This window comes from Sphaerodactylus townsendi, linkage group LG11, assembly GCF_021028975.2.
Source record: "Sphaerodactylus townsendi isolate TG3544 linkage group LG11, MPM_Stown_v2.3, whole genome shotgun sequence".
NCBI classification, from domain to species: domain Eukaryota; kingdom Metazoa; phylum Chordata; class Lepidosauria; order Squamata; family Sphaerodactylidae; genus Sphaerodactylus; species Sphaerodactylus townsendi.
This window is the reverse complement of record NC_059435.1, coordinates 50,035,746-50,056,668: the sequence shown is the minus strand read 5'-3', so window position 1 is coordinate 50,056,668 and position 20,923 is coordinate 50,035,746. Positions and strand designations below refer to the sequence as shown.

General features: G+C 46.3%; 1 protein-coding gene across 1 annotated transcript; it reads left to right on the top strand.

The window, feature by feature from the left end:
• Positions 1-1,495: 1,495 nt before the first annotated feature.
• Positions 1,496-12,830, top strand: ASB4 (ankyrin repeat and SOCS box containing 4). The gene is made up of 5 exons (XM_048511464.1): positions 1,496-1,695; positions 5,355-5,654; positions 9,059-9,549; positions 10,449-10,562; positions 11,177-12,830. The coding sequence occupies exons 1-5, from the start codon at positions 1,497-1,499 to the stop codon at positions 11,363-11,365; spliced, it is 1,293 nt and encodes a 430-aa protein (XP_048367421.1). The 5' UTR covers position 1,496; the 3' UTR covers positions 11,366-12,830.
• Positions 12,831-20,923: the final 8,093 nt, after the last annotated feature.

Genomic DNA, 20,923 nt, shown 5'->3' with positions numbered 1-20,923 from the left:
ACAGTGCAGTTGTATGTAGAGTTACTCCAGCCTAAACCCATTCATTTCAATAGACTTAGACTGGAGTAATTCTCTTAAGGATTGCACTGGAAGTCTGCTTGCAAAAGTCAGTATGCACACTCATATTTTATGTTGTATAAATATTCTTTTAGAAAAGCATCCAGGAGTTTTAGCAAAAGACATTAGTTTCACAACTAGGAACCAGCAGTTGTTCAATATAACCTGTCATGGAGATAGACAGAACCTCAGACAGGGATAGGACAGGGATAGGGGCACAAAACTAGGTAAGACAAAGGTCCAATCTGCCCAGCACAAATAAGACACCCTGAGGGCACAAAAACAGGAGTCTTGGGGAGGAACTTTGCCCAGCTTCCCCCCACAAAGAAGTGTTCAGAACACCTTATTTCTAGTATTGTGGGAGAATGTGAAAGTTCGTTCTATTCACTTTCTCCACTCTGTGTTTACTTTTATAAAGTCATTTTCCCCCCTAAACTGATTCTTTCAGGAAAATGGACTGAACAGTAAGCTTTTGACAGCAGTCCTGAAGAATGACAACTCCAAGCCTAGAAGCCTGCAACTATTGTCTCTTACTAAGCATGGCCTCTGAGCTATCACTTCACAGACAAATGAGAATGCCAGAGCTTCCTAAGTTTCATACATAGAATATTCTAGTACATTCCAAGTGGGTCTTGCTTGCCCTTTCCTGAGGACACTCTTGAGGGACAGTGGCGACAGTTATACAGGAAGACTGCATTTTCTCAGCAGCCCAGTGCCGCTCATTTAAGAGCAGAGAAATAGCATATCGCGAGGAACAGATATTGTACATACAGGTAGTGAAACTGGATAGCAAAGATAAGATTCCTTTTATGTTCTTATAGACGTCTTTAAAAAGAATTAGATTTATCAGGGAAAGACCTCAGACTCTATGCTTTGTTGTTGGACCTCCAAAGGAACTGATTGGCCACTGTATGGGATAGGGTGCTGGACTAGATGGACCACTAGTCTGAGCCAGCAGAACTCTTTCCATGTTCTTATGTCGTTTTTTAAGTCAAAACGTCCTGGTACAATGCAGTAGAAGAGAGGGGGAAACGAAAGACAAAGTTTGCTAATCAGTATGGAAGAGTTGAGGATACAGCTTTTCTGTGGTCAAGGTAGGCCAAGATTCCAGATTTGCTCCTCTTGTCGTTTTCATTGAGAAAGGCCCTCAACATTTTCAAGTTAATCTTAGAACATTTGCACAGGATTAAAATGTTGATGAATGCGCTGATAGTACGGACTGATTCCTCTGAGCATATTTCTTTATACAGAGATCAGGGATCCTCCTGGTTTCCCTCTTGAAGCGACTGGCTGAAATTCCCTTTATATAAATAGAACAAGCAGATCAGCATTACATAGTGTTAAAATTATCTTTGGGTTTGCAGGCTAATGCTCTTCAGAGAAATTAGAGCACCCCTTCATCCACACTGTCAACATACACATTGCGGCAATTGAAATAAATGCAAATAGTAGAGGGAAACATGGCAGAAAGGATGACAAGAGCCTCAGCTGCCAAGCTGGTGAAAAAAGCTTTTTTGGAGGCTCTGGAATCAAACGACTACAGAACTCTGGAGGAGTTTCTGATACAAAAGCAAATAGATGTGGATACGGTGTTTGAAGTGGAAGATGAGAACTTGTTGTTGGCATCTTACAAACAAGGTAAGAACTAGCACCAGGTTTTCAGTTGGTGAAATGTTTTGAAGCAAACTGGCTCTTCTATAAGCCCGTTTAAATTATTTTGCCATGCAATTCTTTTGGTGGATCGAAAATATGGGCCCAAGTTTTAAGTGGACAGTGAAGAAATAACTGAACACTGCGAAAATGGAAAGGAAGATTGCAGCAAATGTAACTCGGAGGAGGTGAGGCTGACATAAAAATCAGAAAACCCTTGTGCATGTGGGTATGTGCATGTGTAATATGTGATAAATGTCAGTGTAAGGCTGGGACCCAGTATGTTGCCAACTGAGTCCCAAATGTATTTCATTATTTTTCAATCCCCATGTCTTTGAAATGTATGTAGAATTAGAAGCATAACAGAATGCATTATCTGCTTGCCAACTCTCAAAAAAATTAAAAAGGCCTTACACGACATGCTTGTTTAGCCTGCCTTTGCTCAGCTTTGGCCAGATTGGCCCCAGGAACTCAATACAATGCTATAGTTTAAGCCACATCTATAATAGTTTCTTTCAGAAAGTAAATTCTGGTTGGCATGGAAGGTGGCCCTGGATTAACAGCAAGCTCTATGTCATGAGGAGCTGCGTGGCGTTGTGGTTAAGTGCTTGCACTGCCACTCACACGGTCAGGAGTTCGAGCCCCCTGTGGGTCAGATATCCTGGCAGCTGGCTTATGGTCAACTCAGCCATCCATCCATTTCTTGGTCGGTAAATGAGTACCTAGCTCATAGCTAGGGGGTAAAGAATAGCCGGGGAAAGCAATGGCAAACTACCCCACAAAAGAGCCTTGCCTTTGAAATCACTGCTCGCAGTGGTACCCCAGGGTTGAAAACGACTGAAGGGGAAACTTTACCTTTTACTATGTCATGGGTATCCAACTCTGGTGCCCCAGATGTTCATGGACTACGATTCCCATCAGTCCCTGCCAGCATAGCCAATTGGCCAGGATATCAGGAACTGATGGGAATTGTAATCCATGAACATCTGGGACACCAGAGTTGCACACCCCTGCTCTATGATATGCTGAGTCACGTGTGCAAGGGTTGCCATCTCCAGTCTGGGAAATTCCTGGAAAATGGAGGCAGAGTGTTGGGGAGTGGGAGGAGTTCAGCTGGGATGTGATGGCAACGTGCCCAACTTCTGAAGCTACCATCTTTCCCCAGGGTCACTGATATCGGTAGCCTGGAGATCAGTTGCAATTCTGGGAGAACCCCAGGTCCCAGTCTAGTCAACCCTAGCTACAATAGTTGTCACAGCAAAAAGAGACTATAGAATGAGGAAGTGAATGAGGATTTTACTCTGTTGAACCTGCTGAAGTTAAACATCCATGTTAGCCAAACAAACATATTGTACTGCCTTAAAAATGTCAGCCCTGTCTGTTGAAGAGATAATGCTTTAAAAATCCCTAGTAACTGCAGCTGTACATACCTCTCCCACTAGATTAAAATTTTTGTATTTATCGTGTGGTAACTTGTTTCAGCTATTGTTTGATTATTTGGGCATGTAAAGCCACTAAACGACACTATGGTCATTGTTTAGATATAGGATGTTACACGGCTAACCATAAAACAAACCCAGAAAACATCATTTATTTATATATTTCATTTATACCCAGACTTTGTGCCTACTGGGGACCCAAAGCAAGTCATATCATTCTGCTTCCTTCAATTGTACTCTTACAAAAACCCTGGGAGGTGAGGTAAGCTGAGTCTCTGTGACTGGCCTAAGGCCATCCAGCAAGCTCTCATGGCAGAGTGGAAATTCAATTATGGGTCTTCCCGAACCTAGTCTGATGGCCTCTCACCCCGTGGTGGGATTCAAATAATTTAACAACTGGTTGTTTACAAGCACCATTTTAACAACCAGTTCTGCCGAAGTGGTGTGAACCGGCTGAATCCCACCACTGCTCTCACCCCTGTATCACATTACGATAAAACTAGCAGTAAAGCCCATTGTGCAAAACATACAGCAGACTCTGGAAAACTGTTGGTGTGTTAATGGCACACACAAACGGGGCCAACCCCTCCTGCTTTTCCTTTCTCCTTTCTCCTCGCTCCTTTCTCTTTTTCCTCCTCTTCCCAGATGCCAACATCAGCACACAAGCATTAATGTCAGCTACCAAGGGTGTGTGTGTGAGAGAGACCCTTCCTGCCTCCCTCCCTAGGCCCTGTGTCACCAGCTCCTTCCTCATTTTCTGCTCATCTTCCCAGATACCTGTATTGCCACTCAACTGGTAATGGCACAGTTGCGGCTCCAGCAGTTGTGACCCTCCCAAGGGAAGCAACTGATGCCTGCACCTGCTACTCCTCAGGCAGCTGCAGACAGTATAGTGATTGTGATTATTCAGTAGTGGGGAAGAAGGGTAAGCACAGGAAAGACTAAGTAACTGCCACTTTCCACTGTTCTGTTTGTGTTGTGTTTTACCCGTTCTGTGTATACCACCCCCCCCCCCCAAGTCGTATGTGCATGGCGATTGGCTGGAAGAATGTCGTCACCACCTCAGCTAACATTTTATATGATAGCATAAGATTGTATCTAGGAATTATAATTTTAGGGCAATGAAAACAAATTTTGATCTACTGGTAAGTCATAAATTGTCAGTCTATATAAGTTTAGTCCACCTGTACCTTAGGGGAGCAGTGGTGCATTTTCTACAGGTTTATTGAATGTTTTCTCTTTCAGCTCAGCCTGACTTTTGTTTTTCTTTCTCCATTGTGTGTTAGTGTATGTTAGTGCTTATACTCTGAAGGCCTCTCTGGTGTTATCAGTGACCTGCAGTTAGTTATTGCCTTTTGCAAATCCTGTTGTAATAAAAGTTATTGAAAGCAAACTCCAAAGTGTGGCACTGGAATATTTCTCGAACTCTGCCAACAATAATCATGCAGATGGAAGTATGAAAAGTAACTGTGGCATTCATTTGATCTGTGTCATACTTGCCTACAGATACTATTGCTGCAGTGTGGGCTTCTTATCATGTGAAAGTGGTAGCTATAATGCCCTAGTTCTTGGGTAGGCAGAGACTGTAGGAAGAAGCAAGCATTGGGAAATAAATACCCTATCAGTTGGAAAGGTGCTGAAACAAAGGGAAGTGGTAACCGTCTACCTGGGTTAGAAAGCAAGAATATTGAAGGGGCTGGAACTTTTCAGCATCATTTAAAATTTTAAAAAATATGTAATTATTCTCTCTATTTACACAGGTGAATTATGAGCGAAAGACCCCCATCCTCCAAATGCAGAACTATTCATGTATCCTCTCCATTGTATTTATTTTAGTTGGACAAGTTGGAAGTTGGACAAGCAATTAGTTGGACCAGTTGGACAAGCAATTAATAAGAAAATTGACAGTTCACTTAAATTTGTGTATCCTAATCAAACTATCTTTCTTGCATGCGGGAAGGTCCCATACCTGAAATACTTTCCCCATTCCAAAGAAAGAAACCAGGAGAACATTCCATTATTATAGGAGTGTTCAGCTGAAATTAATGGAGAGTACTAAGGCTGAGGGTGAATATTCATGTATACTAAAATATAGGGGATTACATTCTGTTCAATCAATATACCACCCTTCAGAGTACAACAGCATTTTCTCAGCAATCCCTGGCATATTGCTAGTTGTAAAATCATCTGTTGTTTTTTTTAAACCAGGGTATTGGATGCCTAGTTATAAACTGCAACGTTCTTGGGCAACTGCGCTACATATATCTGTCCTGAATGGGCATCTGGAGAGCCTGAAGGTGCTGTTGAAGTACAAAGCAACAGTCAACTGCAGACCCAATGGGAAAGCACCAATCCATATCGCATGCGAACAAGCCAATCTGGATTGTGTCAACATACTCTGCAGCCATGGGGCAAAGCCTAACTGCTATTCACTGAGTGGGCTTGCGCCTTTGCACTTCTGTTCTACAAAGATGTCTATGCCTTGTGCCCACCAGTTGATCTGGAAAGGTAAGTTTAGCAACTGATCTGTTTTGCATCGCACCTCTTCAGATTGCTGAGGTGAGAGGTTGTCCTGGAATGATCTCCCCCACTGGGGGTGTGGTGTTTGTGGTGTGTAGCTTGGTGCAAGCAAGAAGATAATTCAAGTCAGGTTTCTTCCTTCCTGCTCTACTTTTTCCTCCATCTTCTGCCCTCTGACTAGGGTTCTCAGATTTCCCCCAACAGCTGCAGTGGGTGTAGGTGATAAGGACATCCAGGTTAGGTAACTCCTGGAGTTTTGGACACAGCCTGGGAAGGACAGCAACCTCAGTGGGATACAATGCTACAGAGTCTACCCTAAAGCATCTATTGTCTCCAGGGGAACCTCCGTAGTCTGGATGTAAGCAGTAATTATGGGGAATCTCCAGGTCCTACCTGGAGGCTGGCATTCCTACCTCCTACTCTGCCCCTTTCCATTCAATATCTAGGAGTCTAATCTGCATAGCAACAGACTACAGTCTCCCAATGGGACAAACTTCTAAACATCAACATAGAAGCTACAGCTCTTAAAACAATGGCAGAACATTCTTCTCCTTTCACACAAGGCAGTACACAAAGGAGGATTTGGTCTTTACTTACTCTAATGTTAGCTTTTAAAATACAAGGAGACTCTACATAGGACTGTATTCAAATAATTCATTTGTCCCTCCTGCACAGTGTGAAATGGTATAGTCCTTTCAAGAACTCCCCCACACTCCAGAATGTTTCAATTTAATCCCTGCTAAAACAAACAAACAAACACTGCAGCCTGGCTTTGCCCCTCTCTGGCACAAAAAAATTGTTCCAGAAGTGCTGTCACTTTCCCCGCGGAAAGCAAGAAGCACACATGAGGCAAAAGGAAGTGTGTCAAGACCAGATTTCTTGCCCACACATGCCTCCAGTCCCATCATGTGCCAGAACACCGATGGGTAATCGGCCATACATTGGCAAACCAGTAGACACAATTACTAGATTCTGGTGCCCTTGTGCAACAATCTCAAGTAAGTATAAAAGATCTGATGCATACACAGAGCACAAACCAACTTAATTCCTCCTCCTTAATGTAAATAAAATTATACATTTATGATTTTAAAATTAAGCATATTTTGCAGGGGAACATGGGCTTTGAAGGGCAAATGTAACCATGGCTTTAAGAGAATTAACTCTGTTCGGTCAACAGTTTCTTCCTGCTGGATGATACATATTACTACACAGGTAGTGTAAGTTAATGGTGTCATCCCCCCCCCCCCCTCCAAGCTAATAAGGTTGACAGCAAGGCTAAGATTGCTACCATGAAGAGTCCTAGAGAAGTCTGAAATACTCTTGCAAAATGCCACGTAAGCTGAACGTACATGAAATGACATGTTCAAAGCTGACCCACTTTCAGAGTGAGAGAGAATGCAAAAGTATTTCTAAAGCAATTCATGATTCTTCTTGAAGGGGAGGCTTTTGAACATTGGCCTGCTCTGCTGCAATGGAAGCTAAGGAGAGATTTTACAGAAACCCATAGACATACAAAGGGTGTAGACTTAAAGTTATTATTTAGACATTCTTGGAAAGCTGAATAGTTAGGAGACTCCCAGACGGCAGGTTTTTAAACAAGTAGAGTGGAATTGCTGTGTATTGGACATGGTCATCTTCTGCATTTGCGGAGACCATTCAGGTTTTCATCCACTGATGCAAAGTCTGGGAAATATATTGTGCTATCTCAAGGGTCAAGCTACACAGCAAAGTTGACACCATTTAGAAGGAAGGGCTTAACAATTCATGGAACACAGTGGTCTGTTCCGCACAGCACAAAAAATATGTCCATGGAATGTCTTAAAAGTGGGCAACTGCCTCTTTTTCACCCCACACACCCAAAATAAGACCTCCAAAGGAACGTCTTAAAAAGAGGTGGCTTCTGATATGCTTTCCAGACTGCAAAGGCATTAGGGGGGAAAAAAGGCTTTCTCCCACCCAACCGTTTTGCTCTCTAGTGAGTTTCACCCTCAGTTTGTGCCTGACAGTTTGTGCCTGACATGAAGAGATCCTCCCCAGCACTATTTACTGAAGGTTGTCCTGGGATGTTTACTCTGCAGGCTCTGATCCTCAGCCCAAAAAGTATTTAGTTGAGAGTTTAGACAGCAATGCCTCCCAATGGGTGGTTAGGGAAAAGAAAGAAATACATCCTTCCTTCAAGGATCAGAGGAGTCTGAGCCTTTATAGTGTGTGGTTTGGTATCTTATTCTATTCTCCATTTCAGAACTAATCTCTAAAAAGTAATTAAGTTTGTTATTTTGACAATATTAAAAGAGGAAAAAATGGTCTATTCTTGGAGAAGGAACAGCGGAAATTTGGCCAAAATGGTGATATGTTGTATACATTTAGCAGCCAGAGCCTGTGCCTTTTATACTGTAGTTTCCACTCTGTGGAAAATACTCCCTGTGCGGTGAGGGAAATGCCATATCTAGAAAGTTTTAGAAGGCTCTGCAGGGGACCTTGTGTTTACTAGACCTTTCAATTTGGTAAAGACAACAGACATTTCGAGGTGAGAAATTCTGTGTTTTATCCTATTGTGTATGCTTTCTATTGTAATTTGTAGACTGCCTTCAGGAAATGCAGGATATAAATATTTACACAATCAATAAATAAACTCCTGCACTACACTATGTGTCTGAGTATTGCAGTCTACGTACATAGCTATCCAGAGAATTGGAACTGTACGGCTCATTATTTTTTATTTATTTTTGACAGACATATCTAAGGCAGCTCAGATTTAGCAATGCAATATCCAAATAAACACTGACAGGAGGTTTTATGAGCGTATTGCTGCTGGAGCACAGGAGGTTTTATGAGTGTATTGCTGCTGGTCCACTAGATGGGGTTGTTGTTTCAACTGAAATATAAGTAGGCGCTTAAATCAGCTGCTAAGGCTGCCCATGGACTTGGCAAGATTTCTGTGCCGAAATCATATTTCTATGGAAAACCATGTGCAGCCCATGTGAAGGCTATAATGTATGATAAAGAGATAAACTGGTTGCTGTGCACAGTGCAGAAAAATGTATGCTGATGATGCAGTCGCTGCATGTGAACATCTCCATGCTTTTTTCATCTGTTCCATGGAAGTGATTTCATTAAAAAAAACAGTGCTGAGGCTCTGAAGTGGACATTCAGAAACAGGACCACAGCCCCTGATGTTTTGCTCTCAGGATTGTACTAGCTCAGGGTGTTAGAGATGGCAGACAGAATTCCACCCCACGTCAAAATTCGCTGTGTGTGAACATCCACTCTGCTTGGGAGAAAGGGTTTAATTTAGCTTTTCCCTAACACAGCGACATTTATGCACATTCTGGCTATCAGTACATTTGAGTACAGGCTAAATGTTTATCTTTCCACCTTTATCATCTAAACAGGCGCAGATGTGAATATAAAAACAAACAACCAAGATGAAGAAACTCCCCTCCACACAGTTGTTCGTTCTGGCATCCCTGAAATGGTGGCATTCTACATTGAGCAGGGAGCGGCAATTAATGCTGTTAATGCCCACAGAGAAACACCATTGGCCTATGCAACCTACTGGGCCCTTAATGGTAAGGAACAGACATACAGTCCAGATCACCACCTGATCTGTAGGATGTTGCTTGACTACAAAGCTGAAGTCAATTCGCGGGATGAGGATTTCAGAACACCACTCCATAAGGCTGCCTGGAACTGTGATCACGTACTGATAGACATGCTGCTCGATGCAGGAGCTGAACCCAATGTGATGGATGACAATGGGTGTGCGCCTTTGCAGTATGTCCTCAAAGTTACACAGGTTCGGGCAAGTGCCCAGCATGAAATTTGTTACCAGCTACTTCTCAATCATGGAGCTGCCAGGATATATCCTCCACAATTCCATAAGGTAAAATGTCAATCTTGGTGTATGTACAGTCTGTAAGTGAAGATATAGGGAATGGTATGACAGAGGTGAGCTCATATTAATGGCCCCAGAACAGAGGTGGAACTTCTGCTGATTCTGTCTGGAGATTGGCAGGGTAATCCTAAACCCTTCCATTAAAGACAATTGGCTCAGGGTATTAGTATTGATACCATAACATCAAGGCTTACAGCATGATCCTTTATAGGTCATCATAAGACTAGTTCAAGTTGTAATCTCCATGCTGGGGGAAAACCCACACTGAAAGTAAAGTTTTTGGAGTAGTTGGATAGAAGTTCTTGAAATAAATATGGTTTATTTGTAATAGTTGCTGGTGGATGGGACCCCTTTTTCTATTTGAATACATGCCCTTTTCTCCTTGAATACAAGCCATTAATATGAGAGGCTAATAATATTTATAATCACATTTCTATATATATCCACTTTTCTCCCCAGTCGGTACCCAAAGCAATTTGTCACATCCTTTCCCCCTCGTTGATTTTATCCTTGTGAGGCTGGTTAGCTTGAGAGAGTGTTGTAGGCCCAAGATCTCCCTGTGAGCTTGCTCTGTTGAGCTGATCAGTAAGTTGCAGTACTGCTCTGCTCATGACCTGAGTTCGATCCCAGCGGAAGTGGTTTTCAGGTAGCCGGCTCAAGGTTGACTCAGCCTTCCTTCCTTCTAAAGTCAGCAAAATGAGTACCCAGGTTGCTGGGGATAAAGTGTAGATGACTGGGGAAGCAATGGCAAACCACCCTATTAACACAGCCTATCTAGTAAACACTGCGATGTGATGTTACCTGATAGGCCAGTAATGATCCCGTGGTTGCACACTGAGCCTTTACCTTTTAAAATCTTAATGGGTGGCATATTTTTCCATTTGCAGGTTCTGCAGAGCTGTTACTCTTATCCCAAAGTAGTTGAAGTCATTGTGAATTCATATGAACACATTAAGCGTACAACAAAATGGAGAGCAGCTATACCTGATGATATCTATGAGGTAAATATTAATGGAATCTTGGGTCCAGCCACCTAAATGGAGATCAGTGGGAGAAATTAAAGCATGTACTGAAATCCATGAGGCTCAAAACTATTTAACATCATGCAGATTGTTCTGGGGCTTCTGTAAGTAGAAAGAAAACCAAAGTTTGTGCTGGTTACAAGGAAAATATTATCTGTCTCAAAAACAAGGTGACCAGACGTCCCGTTTTTGGTGGGACAGTCCCGCCTTAAACCAATTTGGCCCGGCTCCCGCGGGTTTTGTTTACTGTCCCGATTTTTGGAAGGTTGCCGCACTGCCTTCTGGGGTGCTCCCCTTTTCCCGGCCTGTGACAGGGCGCCCGCCCACCCTGGTCCCGGTTCAAAAAGGTGACAATCTGGTCACCTTACTCAAAAAGGCTCAGCCACTAAAACTGCTTCCATGGAATGAGGATTCTGTTTCCCTATCACCTCTGCTGTGAATGTAGAAGTATTAGTACTGGCTATGGAGCATTTCATAAAGGGATTGTGAAAAAAATATAGTATTGAAAACAAAACCCACATTTTTTCAGACTTTGGATATGTTTAGGAGAGAGATGATATTGACTTTAGTCATGTTTCATTTTATCTTTCCAGTTGTACAAGGATTTCTACGAGTCTCTTTTTGAGGTGTGTGGAAATACACCAAGATCACTCAAGCATTTAGCTAGATGTGCTGTTCGCAGAACAATGTTCAATAAATGCCACAAGGGGATCCCCTTACTTCGCATTCCAGTAAGTCTGAAGAAGTATTTGCTTTTAGAACCAGAAGGAATAATATACTAATGTTTGTCAAAGACATTTTCAATAACCTAATTTGTAATACTGATATATTCACATAGAAGGAGTTAAAATCAAGGTTTCAGTGACAAGGCCCAAGCAAAACTTTATACAAAGGCTCAGAGTTGTGAATCAAATGAAGTGCTTAAAGCTGCCGGGTGCTGGAGCTGTTTCATAAATATATTTCACTCACCATGCACATCCAAAGCAATAATGGGGGGAAAGGAATTAGGTCAACTTTTCCATCTGCTCTCAGACTTGTATAATGGCTGAGCTACATGTGTCAGTGCTTTCAAAAATCTAGTTTTCATTGATTCATACAAGGCAAATAATGTGAAGAGAAAGGTGTGATTAGAGACCATGATTTTATTTGATTAACCTTTGGAACTAAGAACGAATACCAGTACAGACATCTAAAATCCAGCCATTCCTTAAAAGAATTTGCTGAGATGAGCACACCGGTAATATTTTTGTGGCCTTTCAATCCTACCAGATGATTTCTTGAAAAAACTGTTTCCATCGATAAAGCTGCATCCTTTACTACTGAGGACAAGTTATCATGGCTACTTCAGCCTCAAACCACCAGACAGCTTCAAGAGAAAGTGGAGGACAGTGAATGCTTCACAAATGATTCCAAACTCTTCCTGAAAAAACCTCCCCAATTTCACAAGAAACTCACGCAGCCGTCCTTTTCTGCATTCCTTTTTCTTAAAGATCTTGCAAAGGCCTATTTCAGTTTTCTTTTCCTCACATTGGGATCCAGTGGTCATGCACCGTGTTGAAACAGTGGAGATACATTTATTCCGTATTTGACATATTGAGGAATATTTTGTCCTATTTAATGTCAGCTGTCTATCCAGGAGACAAAAAGTGAAACAAAGGAAAAGTACAAAAATAATCACATTTGGTGATGTTTGCTTCAAAAATATTTGAGGACTTGCTTTCCATCAAGGCTGTCTAATAATTCCTCAGTTGTGCAGGAATGTAAAGTGGTACAATGCCAAGGTAGCAGAATGGGCTATGCCATGTCAGATCACAAGTGAAGGATCACAGAAGATTACATTGTGGAAGGTTTTCCTATGTTAAAAGTGACTTGAAAATACAAAGGCAGAATTCATCCCTAAAGACTTTCTCCCTGCTGTGGCAGTTTTCTAATGGCTTTGATTTTTATATAACAAAGGAAGATTCGAAGCTGGAATCTATCACCCGTAGCCTGAAGTATAAGTACAGAACATCTCAGCATTCTGCCACTTCATCCCTCCACAACTAGGCCTATGTTGTCTGGTGTTCCATCTTCTGTTTAAACTTGGATTCAACTAGGGTGTTGGGTGGGGAAGAATAAATTAACGGGATGTTGAATGATGGTATAAAACTACTTTGTGGGAGATTTTACAGTCTGATGCATTGTCAACTGCTTCTTTCTAAATATGTAAGGAAGTTCTGGAAGATATAAATTGAGTGAGCATTTTAATAAGAAATTGGTCATGTGCATCTTGAATCTTGTGGTTTAACAAAGTCATTATGGCCCTTCCCACACAGCACCGGGAGAGCAGGTTGTGGGTGGGATAAAGGAACCCACTCTCCCTCCTGTCCTGTTCGCCTGCCTTGGTGCAGGCAGCAACTGGAGCCTGTAGAAGCAATGTGGGCTGCTGTTGTGCCTTCGCACAGAGGTGTGTCTTTTTAAAAAAAATCTCACCTCCCATGCTGCGTAGCTCCGCAGGTAGGACCTGCAATCTGCATTACAAATAAATAATCACGATTCTTAAAAAAACTGGGTTGGGGGGAAATGCGGAACGGACTTGCATTAGGAGCAGGATTCGTTTGATGCCTTCCCCCCCAACATGGGTTTTATTCCATGATTAGCCCGGGTTTATTGGCCTGTGCGGAAAGGGCCCAAGTCTATTTGCTATGGACCCTTCAATGTGAAACGAAAACATGCTTTTTAAAAAGGCACATGTTTACACTGTTTGCTGGGAGAATCCAAGCACCACTGCATTTTCCCTACTGTCCATACCATTAAAACGGGCCAGCTTTCCTCTATCATTTGATAAGGTTCACTATGAAAATATGGTAAATGTGCATTTGCTTCAACAAACCCATGCACCCCTGAAAGAAGAGACTCCAGGAAAGGCATCTGCAACTGAGATGGGCCTCCTATGGAGAGCAGGAAAAGATAGGGAGGAGTCATATTTAAAAACTGAATGTATAATTCTATTCATTGATACTGCCAGAGTGTGCTTCTGGAAAAGGGAGGTCAAGGGGAGAACAATGAGGCCATTTGGATCTGTCAATGTAGCGGAGGCTCCCATGCTGTGAGAGAACAAAAAGGCTTGTCACTGCTGTTCCCAGATGCCCTCCCCTCTCTTGTAGCCACCCTCCTTTTTTTTTATTCCATGGGCATCGAGCCTCACTTCAAAGTTTTGTTCTAAGCAGGTGCTAGATTATACTCATTGTGCCGTCTGACAGGGTGCCCAGCAGGATCACACTGATTATAGTGGTAAGATTTTGCAAGCTGCTCAAAATGCGGGTGAACATCAATAGTGGAGAAGCGCTGACTTGCGTGCCCTTTAAATTGCTGCCCCCCCCCCCCCCCGTTTGGCTGAAAGGCCAAGAGGAGAAATAAACCTTGTGACTTTGCCACAGATTAATTTCATTTGGGGCTCACAGTTTCCTAGGTCACATGTTTGGCGAAATTGAGCAAGAGCTTGGATGTACGGAGCAGTAAGGCAATTGCAAGTATACAGCCTACAGTTGTTACCTCTTTCTTGCATGGAAAGGTTCCAACCAGTTTATACGTGATTTCGTGAAAGCCTTGTAACTGTAGCCAATCATGCATAGCCAATCGGGCATAGCTTTAGCTGCGAATTCAAGAACTACAGCATTGCTCCGTTACAAGAGATCGCTCTTGTTCTAGGTATCATTGCCTGAAGAAGCAATCTGTGAAGTCTTCAATGATACCCCTCAGGGGAGGGTGGTCTATAAGCCCAATAACATAAAATAAATAAAAACAAAATATAGCTCCATGGGCCTTAAACATTATGAGATAAAATTAATCATTCATTTCCTAATGCTACTTTAGAAAATAATTTTGCAGCTGATAAGGTTACACTAGGATCTCACCCAGCAAGTTAAAAAAAATCCAATTTGTCAACTATAGGTGAATAGATTATTTTTTCCTTATATGCATGAATAGGCTACATTCTGAAAGACAGTGCCTCAATGTGCAAAGGCATGTACTATCAGAGTTAGATCTATTATGGTAATGAGCTTTTAACAACTGAGATGGAATTGCATTTAACCAAGGTAGCATGAAAGCTCTTCTATAGTATGGCACAGTACATATGGGAGGAGGATCTTTATTGGCATACAAAACAGGACAAAAATTAAAAGCAAAAGAGATTAAAAAACACAATTAATCTCTTTTGCTTTTAAATTTTGTCCTGTTTTGCATGCCAATAAAAAAACACTTTGTACCATATAGGAGGAGGGTCTTTTTTATGCCAAATATGAGAGCCAGTGTGAGGTAGTGGTTAAGGTGTTGGACTATGACCTGGAAAACTCAGGTTCAAATCCCCACTTATACTATGGAAGCTTGCTGGATGACCTTGGGCAAGTCACACACTCTCAGTCCTTACATTGGCTAGTATTTGGACAGGAGACCTCCAAGGAATACCAGGGTTGAGAGGCATAGGAATACAATGGCGAATCATCTCCAAACATCTCTTGTCTTGAAAAGCCATACATCAGCTGTGACTTGACGCAGGGAGGGAGAACTGTAATGTGACTAGGAACGATATGTAATATAAAACTGAAAAAGTATCTGCTTCTTATAGACAACATACTGGACATTAAGCTTTGGCTTGTCTGATAACAATGAAAGCTTTTGACTGTATTGCTTGGAAGGGCCTATCTCAAATGAGATCAGGCATGGAAAGTGCTGGCAATTGCGGTGAAATATCTTAAAGCTTTGAAAGTCCTGAGACCTGCTTAATTATTGAGATCTTCATTGGGTTGGAGACTGAGGGGTGGGCACCTCATCGGTGGAATTCCCAGCTAAGTGATTTTTATCTGATGCCGTAGCATGTTTCTGGTGCCAAAGTCTACACATTTGGTGCTGGCATAGATGGAGCACTCACAGGGACATGTGGGGTCACATGTCTTGGGTGCATGCCAGCTGGTCACGTGGGGGGTGGGTGGAGAATTGCCCCACACATCCGTCCTCTCAGCCCCGCCCCGCCAGGCTGCTCCTTTGGAGGCTCCGCAGTCTGAAGGAGCAGCCTGGTGGGGCGGGGCCGAGGGGCGCCCGGCGGGGGCCCAGCCAGGCAAGTGGTGTGCACAGGTTTTGCCCCGGGTGCCATTTCCTCACCCCCCTATGCCTCTGGGTGCTGGACTTTGTTTTTGTGTCTGAGACAATGAGAGACATGGAGATTAATTTTGTTCTGTACTAGGTAAGATTACCAACATTCAGGTGGGACCCAGAGATCTCACGAAATTATGAGTGATCTCCAGACAGCACAGATCAGTTCCCTAAGAAAAATGGCTGCTTTGGATGGTTGACTGTCCAGTCTGATACTCCTATTAATATTTGGTCATTGACCGTAAATAAAGTATTCTATTCTATAAAGAGGCGGGGCCGACTTACCGGGACCGCCAATTGCCGGCGGGGGAAGGGAGCTGTGTCTCCGCAGCGGCGGTAGCACCTCCCACCAATGGCTGAACGCAAGGCTGCGCTGCGCATGCGTGTAGCAGCGCAGCCGATTGGATCATGGGGCGGCGAGGCGCTCAGTTGTGACGCGGGCTGACTGGCGCCTCCCACCCATGTTAAATTGCCAGGCCGAGTTTCCCCACGCCCCTTTGCTCGGCTGGCTTGAGATCGTCGCGTTGGATCTTCTGGAGCTCCGCGACGTCATTTCCCTGCCGGAGTGAGCACTCCCCCCCCCCTCCTTTGCTCGATCGCTCCTTCCTCCTCCTTCCTTATTGCCGGTTTCTGAGTGCTGGTCTGGCCCCGCAGCCCGCCGGCCCCAACAGCCTTTTGGCCTCTCGGGCCACGTGCGGCGGCCTGCCCTGTCGGTCCGCCGGCACACCCCAGCTTGGCCTCCTGCCGTTACATATCGGCGGGGAAGCGCTCACGCGCCACCCCCCCTTTCTTTTCTTTCTTTTTTCTTGTTGTTTGGCTAGCTTTCCTTATTAGGTGATTAGGTTTGAAGCTGGCCATGCCCCCCAAGCGAGTTGCCGCGGCCAAGCCTAGTGCAGAGAGGGCTCGGTCCTCCGCCACAAGCAAGAAGGCGAGTGCCAAGCACAAGCACGTGGCAGATGCAACCCCCTCCTCCCCTCCACGCCCACTGCGCCGCTCAAGGGGCCAAGCCACAAAACGCCACCAAGCACTGCTGGGCTTGGACCCACAGCCGGTGCTTCCGCGGCCTTCAGTAAGGCAGGAGGCCCTGCAGGAGCGAGACGGCAGCCCCCTCGTTGCCAATTTTACCAGGCCCAGGGAGGGTACCAGGTCGGGGCCCCCCAGACTCAGGGCATCTGCTCAGCCTCCTAGACGGCGGGGAGGGCGCGATGCTCCTGCACGAGGGCCACCCCCCCAGCTGGCGCGGGCTCTTGGCCATGGCGGCAGCCCTCCGCCTGCCCCTGTGGCATCTTCCTCCAAGTGGGCAGAGATGAGCAACCTCCTTGTTCAGGGCATGGCGAAGACACTGGCTCAGTTTGCTCCGGGGGGGCCCCCCGGTGATTCATCTGACCGAGAGGTCAGTCACGGGAGTGAACCCTTTGAGGGTCCTGGGGAAGGGGTTTCCTCTTCTCCACAGGAAGCTGAGGAGCCTGGGCAGGGATCCACATCTTCTGAGGAAGACGATTCGACTGCCAGGGCTGGGAGAGCTCGCCAGAAGAAGAAGCGTAAGAGGTTGTCGCGGCGGCGGCGGCGCCAGGATTCCTCTACCAGCTCGTCGTCTAGTGAGTATTCTTCGGGGGATGCCTTCCCTCACGAGGAAGGGAATTATTGGGCCACCCCGGAGGCTCTCCCTGTTCTACCTCCCGCTCTAGAGAAGCGTAGGGAGAAATGCCTTCAAGCATTCACAGATGCGGCCTCCAGCCTTCCCGCTGGTTTGGCTGACCACTCTGCGCTCCCTGACCCCCCCGGTTTCCACATTTCGAAAAAACTCAGGAACAGGGCCCTTAATGGCTACTATGTGGACGTTTTTGAATTCTTGCGACCTATAGGGCCCCCTGGGTTATACGGCAGAGCTCCCCGTGGACCTAATAACAAGGGTCGGGTTGAGCGGTCATTCGAGAACTGGCTAGCTGGTTACAGCGAGTATGCCAGGCTGATCGCGGCCGCCTTCCCGCCACGGGCTTGGCAGCTTATTTCGCACCAGTGCCATGTTCTCAGGGCCCGGTCTATCGCCGGCGATGCTGCTGCCATCAGTTATGATGAGGAGGCTCGAAAGAGTGCCTCATATACACCCCATGCCCGTCTGGATGCAGTTTATAACCCAGCCTGGACCTATTCAGTCCAGCCCTATGCCCGCCAGCAGACCCCTGGGTCCAAGAAGCGGGGTGCCTTTAAGGGCGATGGGCGTCTGGTTTGCTGGGAGTTCAATTCAGGCAAGTGCCAACGCGCACGGTGCAAGTTTGAGCATGCCTGCGAGGCCTGCTTTGGCCCCCACGCCCGCATTTCTTGCTCGAGGGGCAAGGGCTTTCAGCCCTTTCGTGGAGCCCGGCCCGCCGCCGGGTCTGTTGCCAGAAAGGATGGCGGGTCGGGAACCAACGCCGCCGCCGGGCAAAATTAGTCCTCTCAGCACTCACCCCCTTAGATCCTTGGCTCCCACCCCCATCCGTCAGGCCCCACTTTTTCAGCTCCTCAACCATTATCCACGCAGAGTGGCTGCAAAGTTCCTCAGGGAGGGCTTCTCGCACGGCTTTCGCATTCCTTACTCAGGCCCTAGAGTTTCTACAGATTGCCGTAATCTGAAATCTGTCAGGGAAATGCCCCAGGTGGCAGCAGCCAAAATCGCCAAGGAGTTGGAGGCAGGCCGGGTAGCCGGCCCTTTCCTTTCCCCTCCCCTTCCTAATCTCAGGGTCTCCCCCCTAGGGGTTGTCCCTAAGAAGGCAGCTGGGGAGTATAGGCTTATTCACAATTTGTCTCATCCGAGGGGGTCCTCAGTGAATGATTTTATCGATCCCGCCCTCGCCTCTGTGCGTTATGCCACCTTGGATCATGCCATATCGCTGATCCAACACTGCGGCCCTGGGGCGCAGCTCGCCAAATGCGACATTCAGTCCGCTTTTCGGCTGCTCCCGATACACCCCGATGATTTCGATTTGCTGGGCTTTAAATTCAGGGAGTGCTGGTACTTTGACAAAGCCATGCCTATGGGTTGCTCTGTGTCTTGTTCCGCCTTTGAGACATTCAGCACCTTCCTCGAATGGGCCGCCAGGGTCAGGGCACCCCGCTCCTTTATCACTCACTACTTAGACGACTTCCTATTCATAGGCAGGCCCGGTACCCACGAGTGCGACTGGTGGCTTGCCAGTTTTCAGCTCCTCTGCAAGGAGTTGGGGGTGCCGCTGGCCAGCGCCAAGACGGAAGGCCCGGTTACGGCTTTGGTTTTTCTTGGCATCGCCCTTGACACCGTGGCTGGCACGTCGCACCTTCCCCAGGATAAACTTGACAAGCTCTCAGGTTTGCTCGGAGACCTTTTGAAAAGGCAGAAATGCACCCTAAAGGAGATCCAGGTGGTACTAGGCCACTTGAATTTTGCCTGCAGGGTTGTCTCCCCCGGCCGCCCATTCTGTGCACGGCTGGTGCAAGCTACCAGGGGTGTGGCCGCCCCACATCATCACATTAGACTCTCAGCTGGCATCAAAGCGGATCTAGCTGTTTGGCAGGAGTTTCTTTCACATTACAACGGTGTATCGCTCTGGCAGACCTCTCTACAGTTACAGGATGGCCTACAGGTACATTCAGACGCCTCTGGGAGCTGGGGCTTTGGGGTCTATTTCCGGGGTAAGTGGTGCGCCCAGCCCTGGCCTGACCACTGGGCGCGCATGGGTCTTTTAACTGATTTAACCTTCTTAGAATTTTTTCCAATACTGACAGCGGTTTACCTTTGGAAGAGCACCTTTTCGAATAAGAGGGTAAAATTCTGGTGCGACAACCAAGCGGTGGTGGAGGTTATTAATAAACAGTCATCTCGCTCCGAGCGAGTCATGCGCTTAGTCCGGAGGTTAGTTATGTGCTGCTTGATCAATAACATCTCCTTTTCTGCTCAGCATATTCCAGGCTTAAGCAACGAGGTGGCGGACGCCCTGTCCCGGGCTCAGATAGAGAGATTCAGATCTCTGGCCCCCGAGGCAGAGGTCCTCCCGGAGCCGTTTCCCTCCGAGCTTTGGAGCCTTGGCAGCAGCGCATCGCTCTGAAGGTTCTGGATTCCCTCGCTCCATCGACCCAGCAGGCTTATCATGGGGCTCTTCGGGGCTTCCTGCTCTACCAAGGGGGTCTTCCAGAACTTCCTGCTGCAGCCTTCCAGGAGGCTGCTGTGCTGCGATACTTGGACCACTTGCAGTGTTCGGGACGCTCAGCTAAGACTGCCCGCTTGTTTTTAGCCGCCTTGTCCTTCTTTTGCAAGGCATCAGGCATCCCTGACCCCTCCCACTCCTTCATCGCACGGCAGGCTGTAAAAGGGTGGGCCAGGAGCTCCACGCGCGGCAGGGATGGCCGCCGACCCATCACCTGGGAGCTCCTGCAGCGCCTAGCTGAAGTTATCCCTAGGATCTGCACTAGTACTTATGAAGCCCTATTGTTTAAGGCCACGTTTTCGTTAGCATTTTTTGGGGCTTTTCGCAGCAGTGAGCTCGTGTCTGCCTCACGCATTGATCACAAGGGCAAGGCCATCGCCTTCCACGATGTCAGCATCGTCAATGGGTTCATTCGCATCCTATTGCGTTGCTCCAAAACTGATCAGGGAGCCCGGGGTACCCCCATTTTCATGGGGACCATGCCGGCTGGTGGCCCCTGCCCGGTCGCTGACGCAGCCGCTTTTCTTGCCACCCGCCCTCGCCAGCAGGGCCCATTCCTGATTCACAAGGATGGGACCTGTCTTTCCCGTTACCAATGGGCCAGTGTTTTTCGTTTATGCTTAAAGGCTTTGCACCTCCCATACTGGGAATACGGTCTGCATTCCTTCCGCATAGGCGCAGCCACCGCTGCTGCCTCCCTGGGCCTCCCTCCAGGGAGGATTCAATCCTTGGGAAGGTGGCGCTCGGGAGCATACAAGGCTTATGTGCGGCCTCACTTATGTCACTGACTTGCATTGTTTTCAGTTTTTCCTTTAGGCTCTGTGTGCCACGTTTGGGTGATCGGGCACAGCATTGTCTATTGGGCATCGCGTTTTGCAACCTCTTCGGGATGGGGAAGACACCTGGGCCTTCCTTCGGGAGTCATCATTTCGTGGACTGGCATCAGAGGGATGCGTTGGAGTTCGTTACTGCCACTTGTAAAGGACATGGTTCAGCGCAGAGGACACCCACAGGCGCTTGTAATACATCTTGGAGAGAATGACT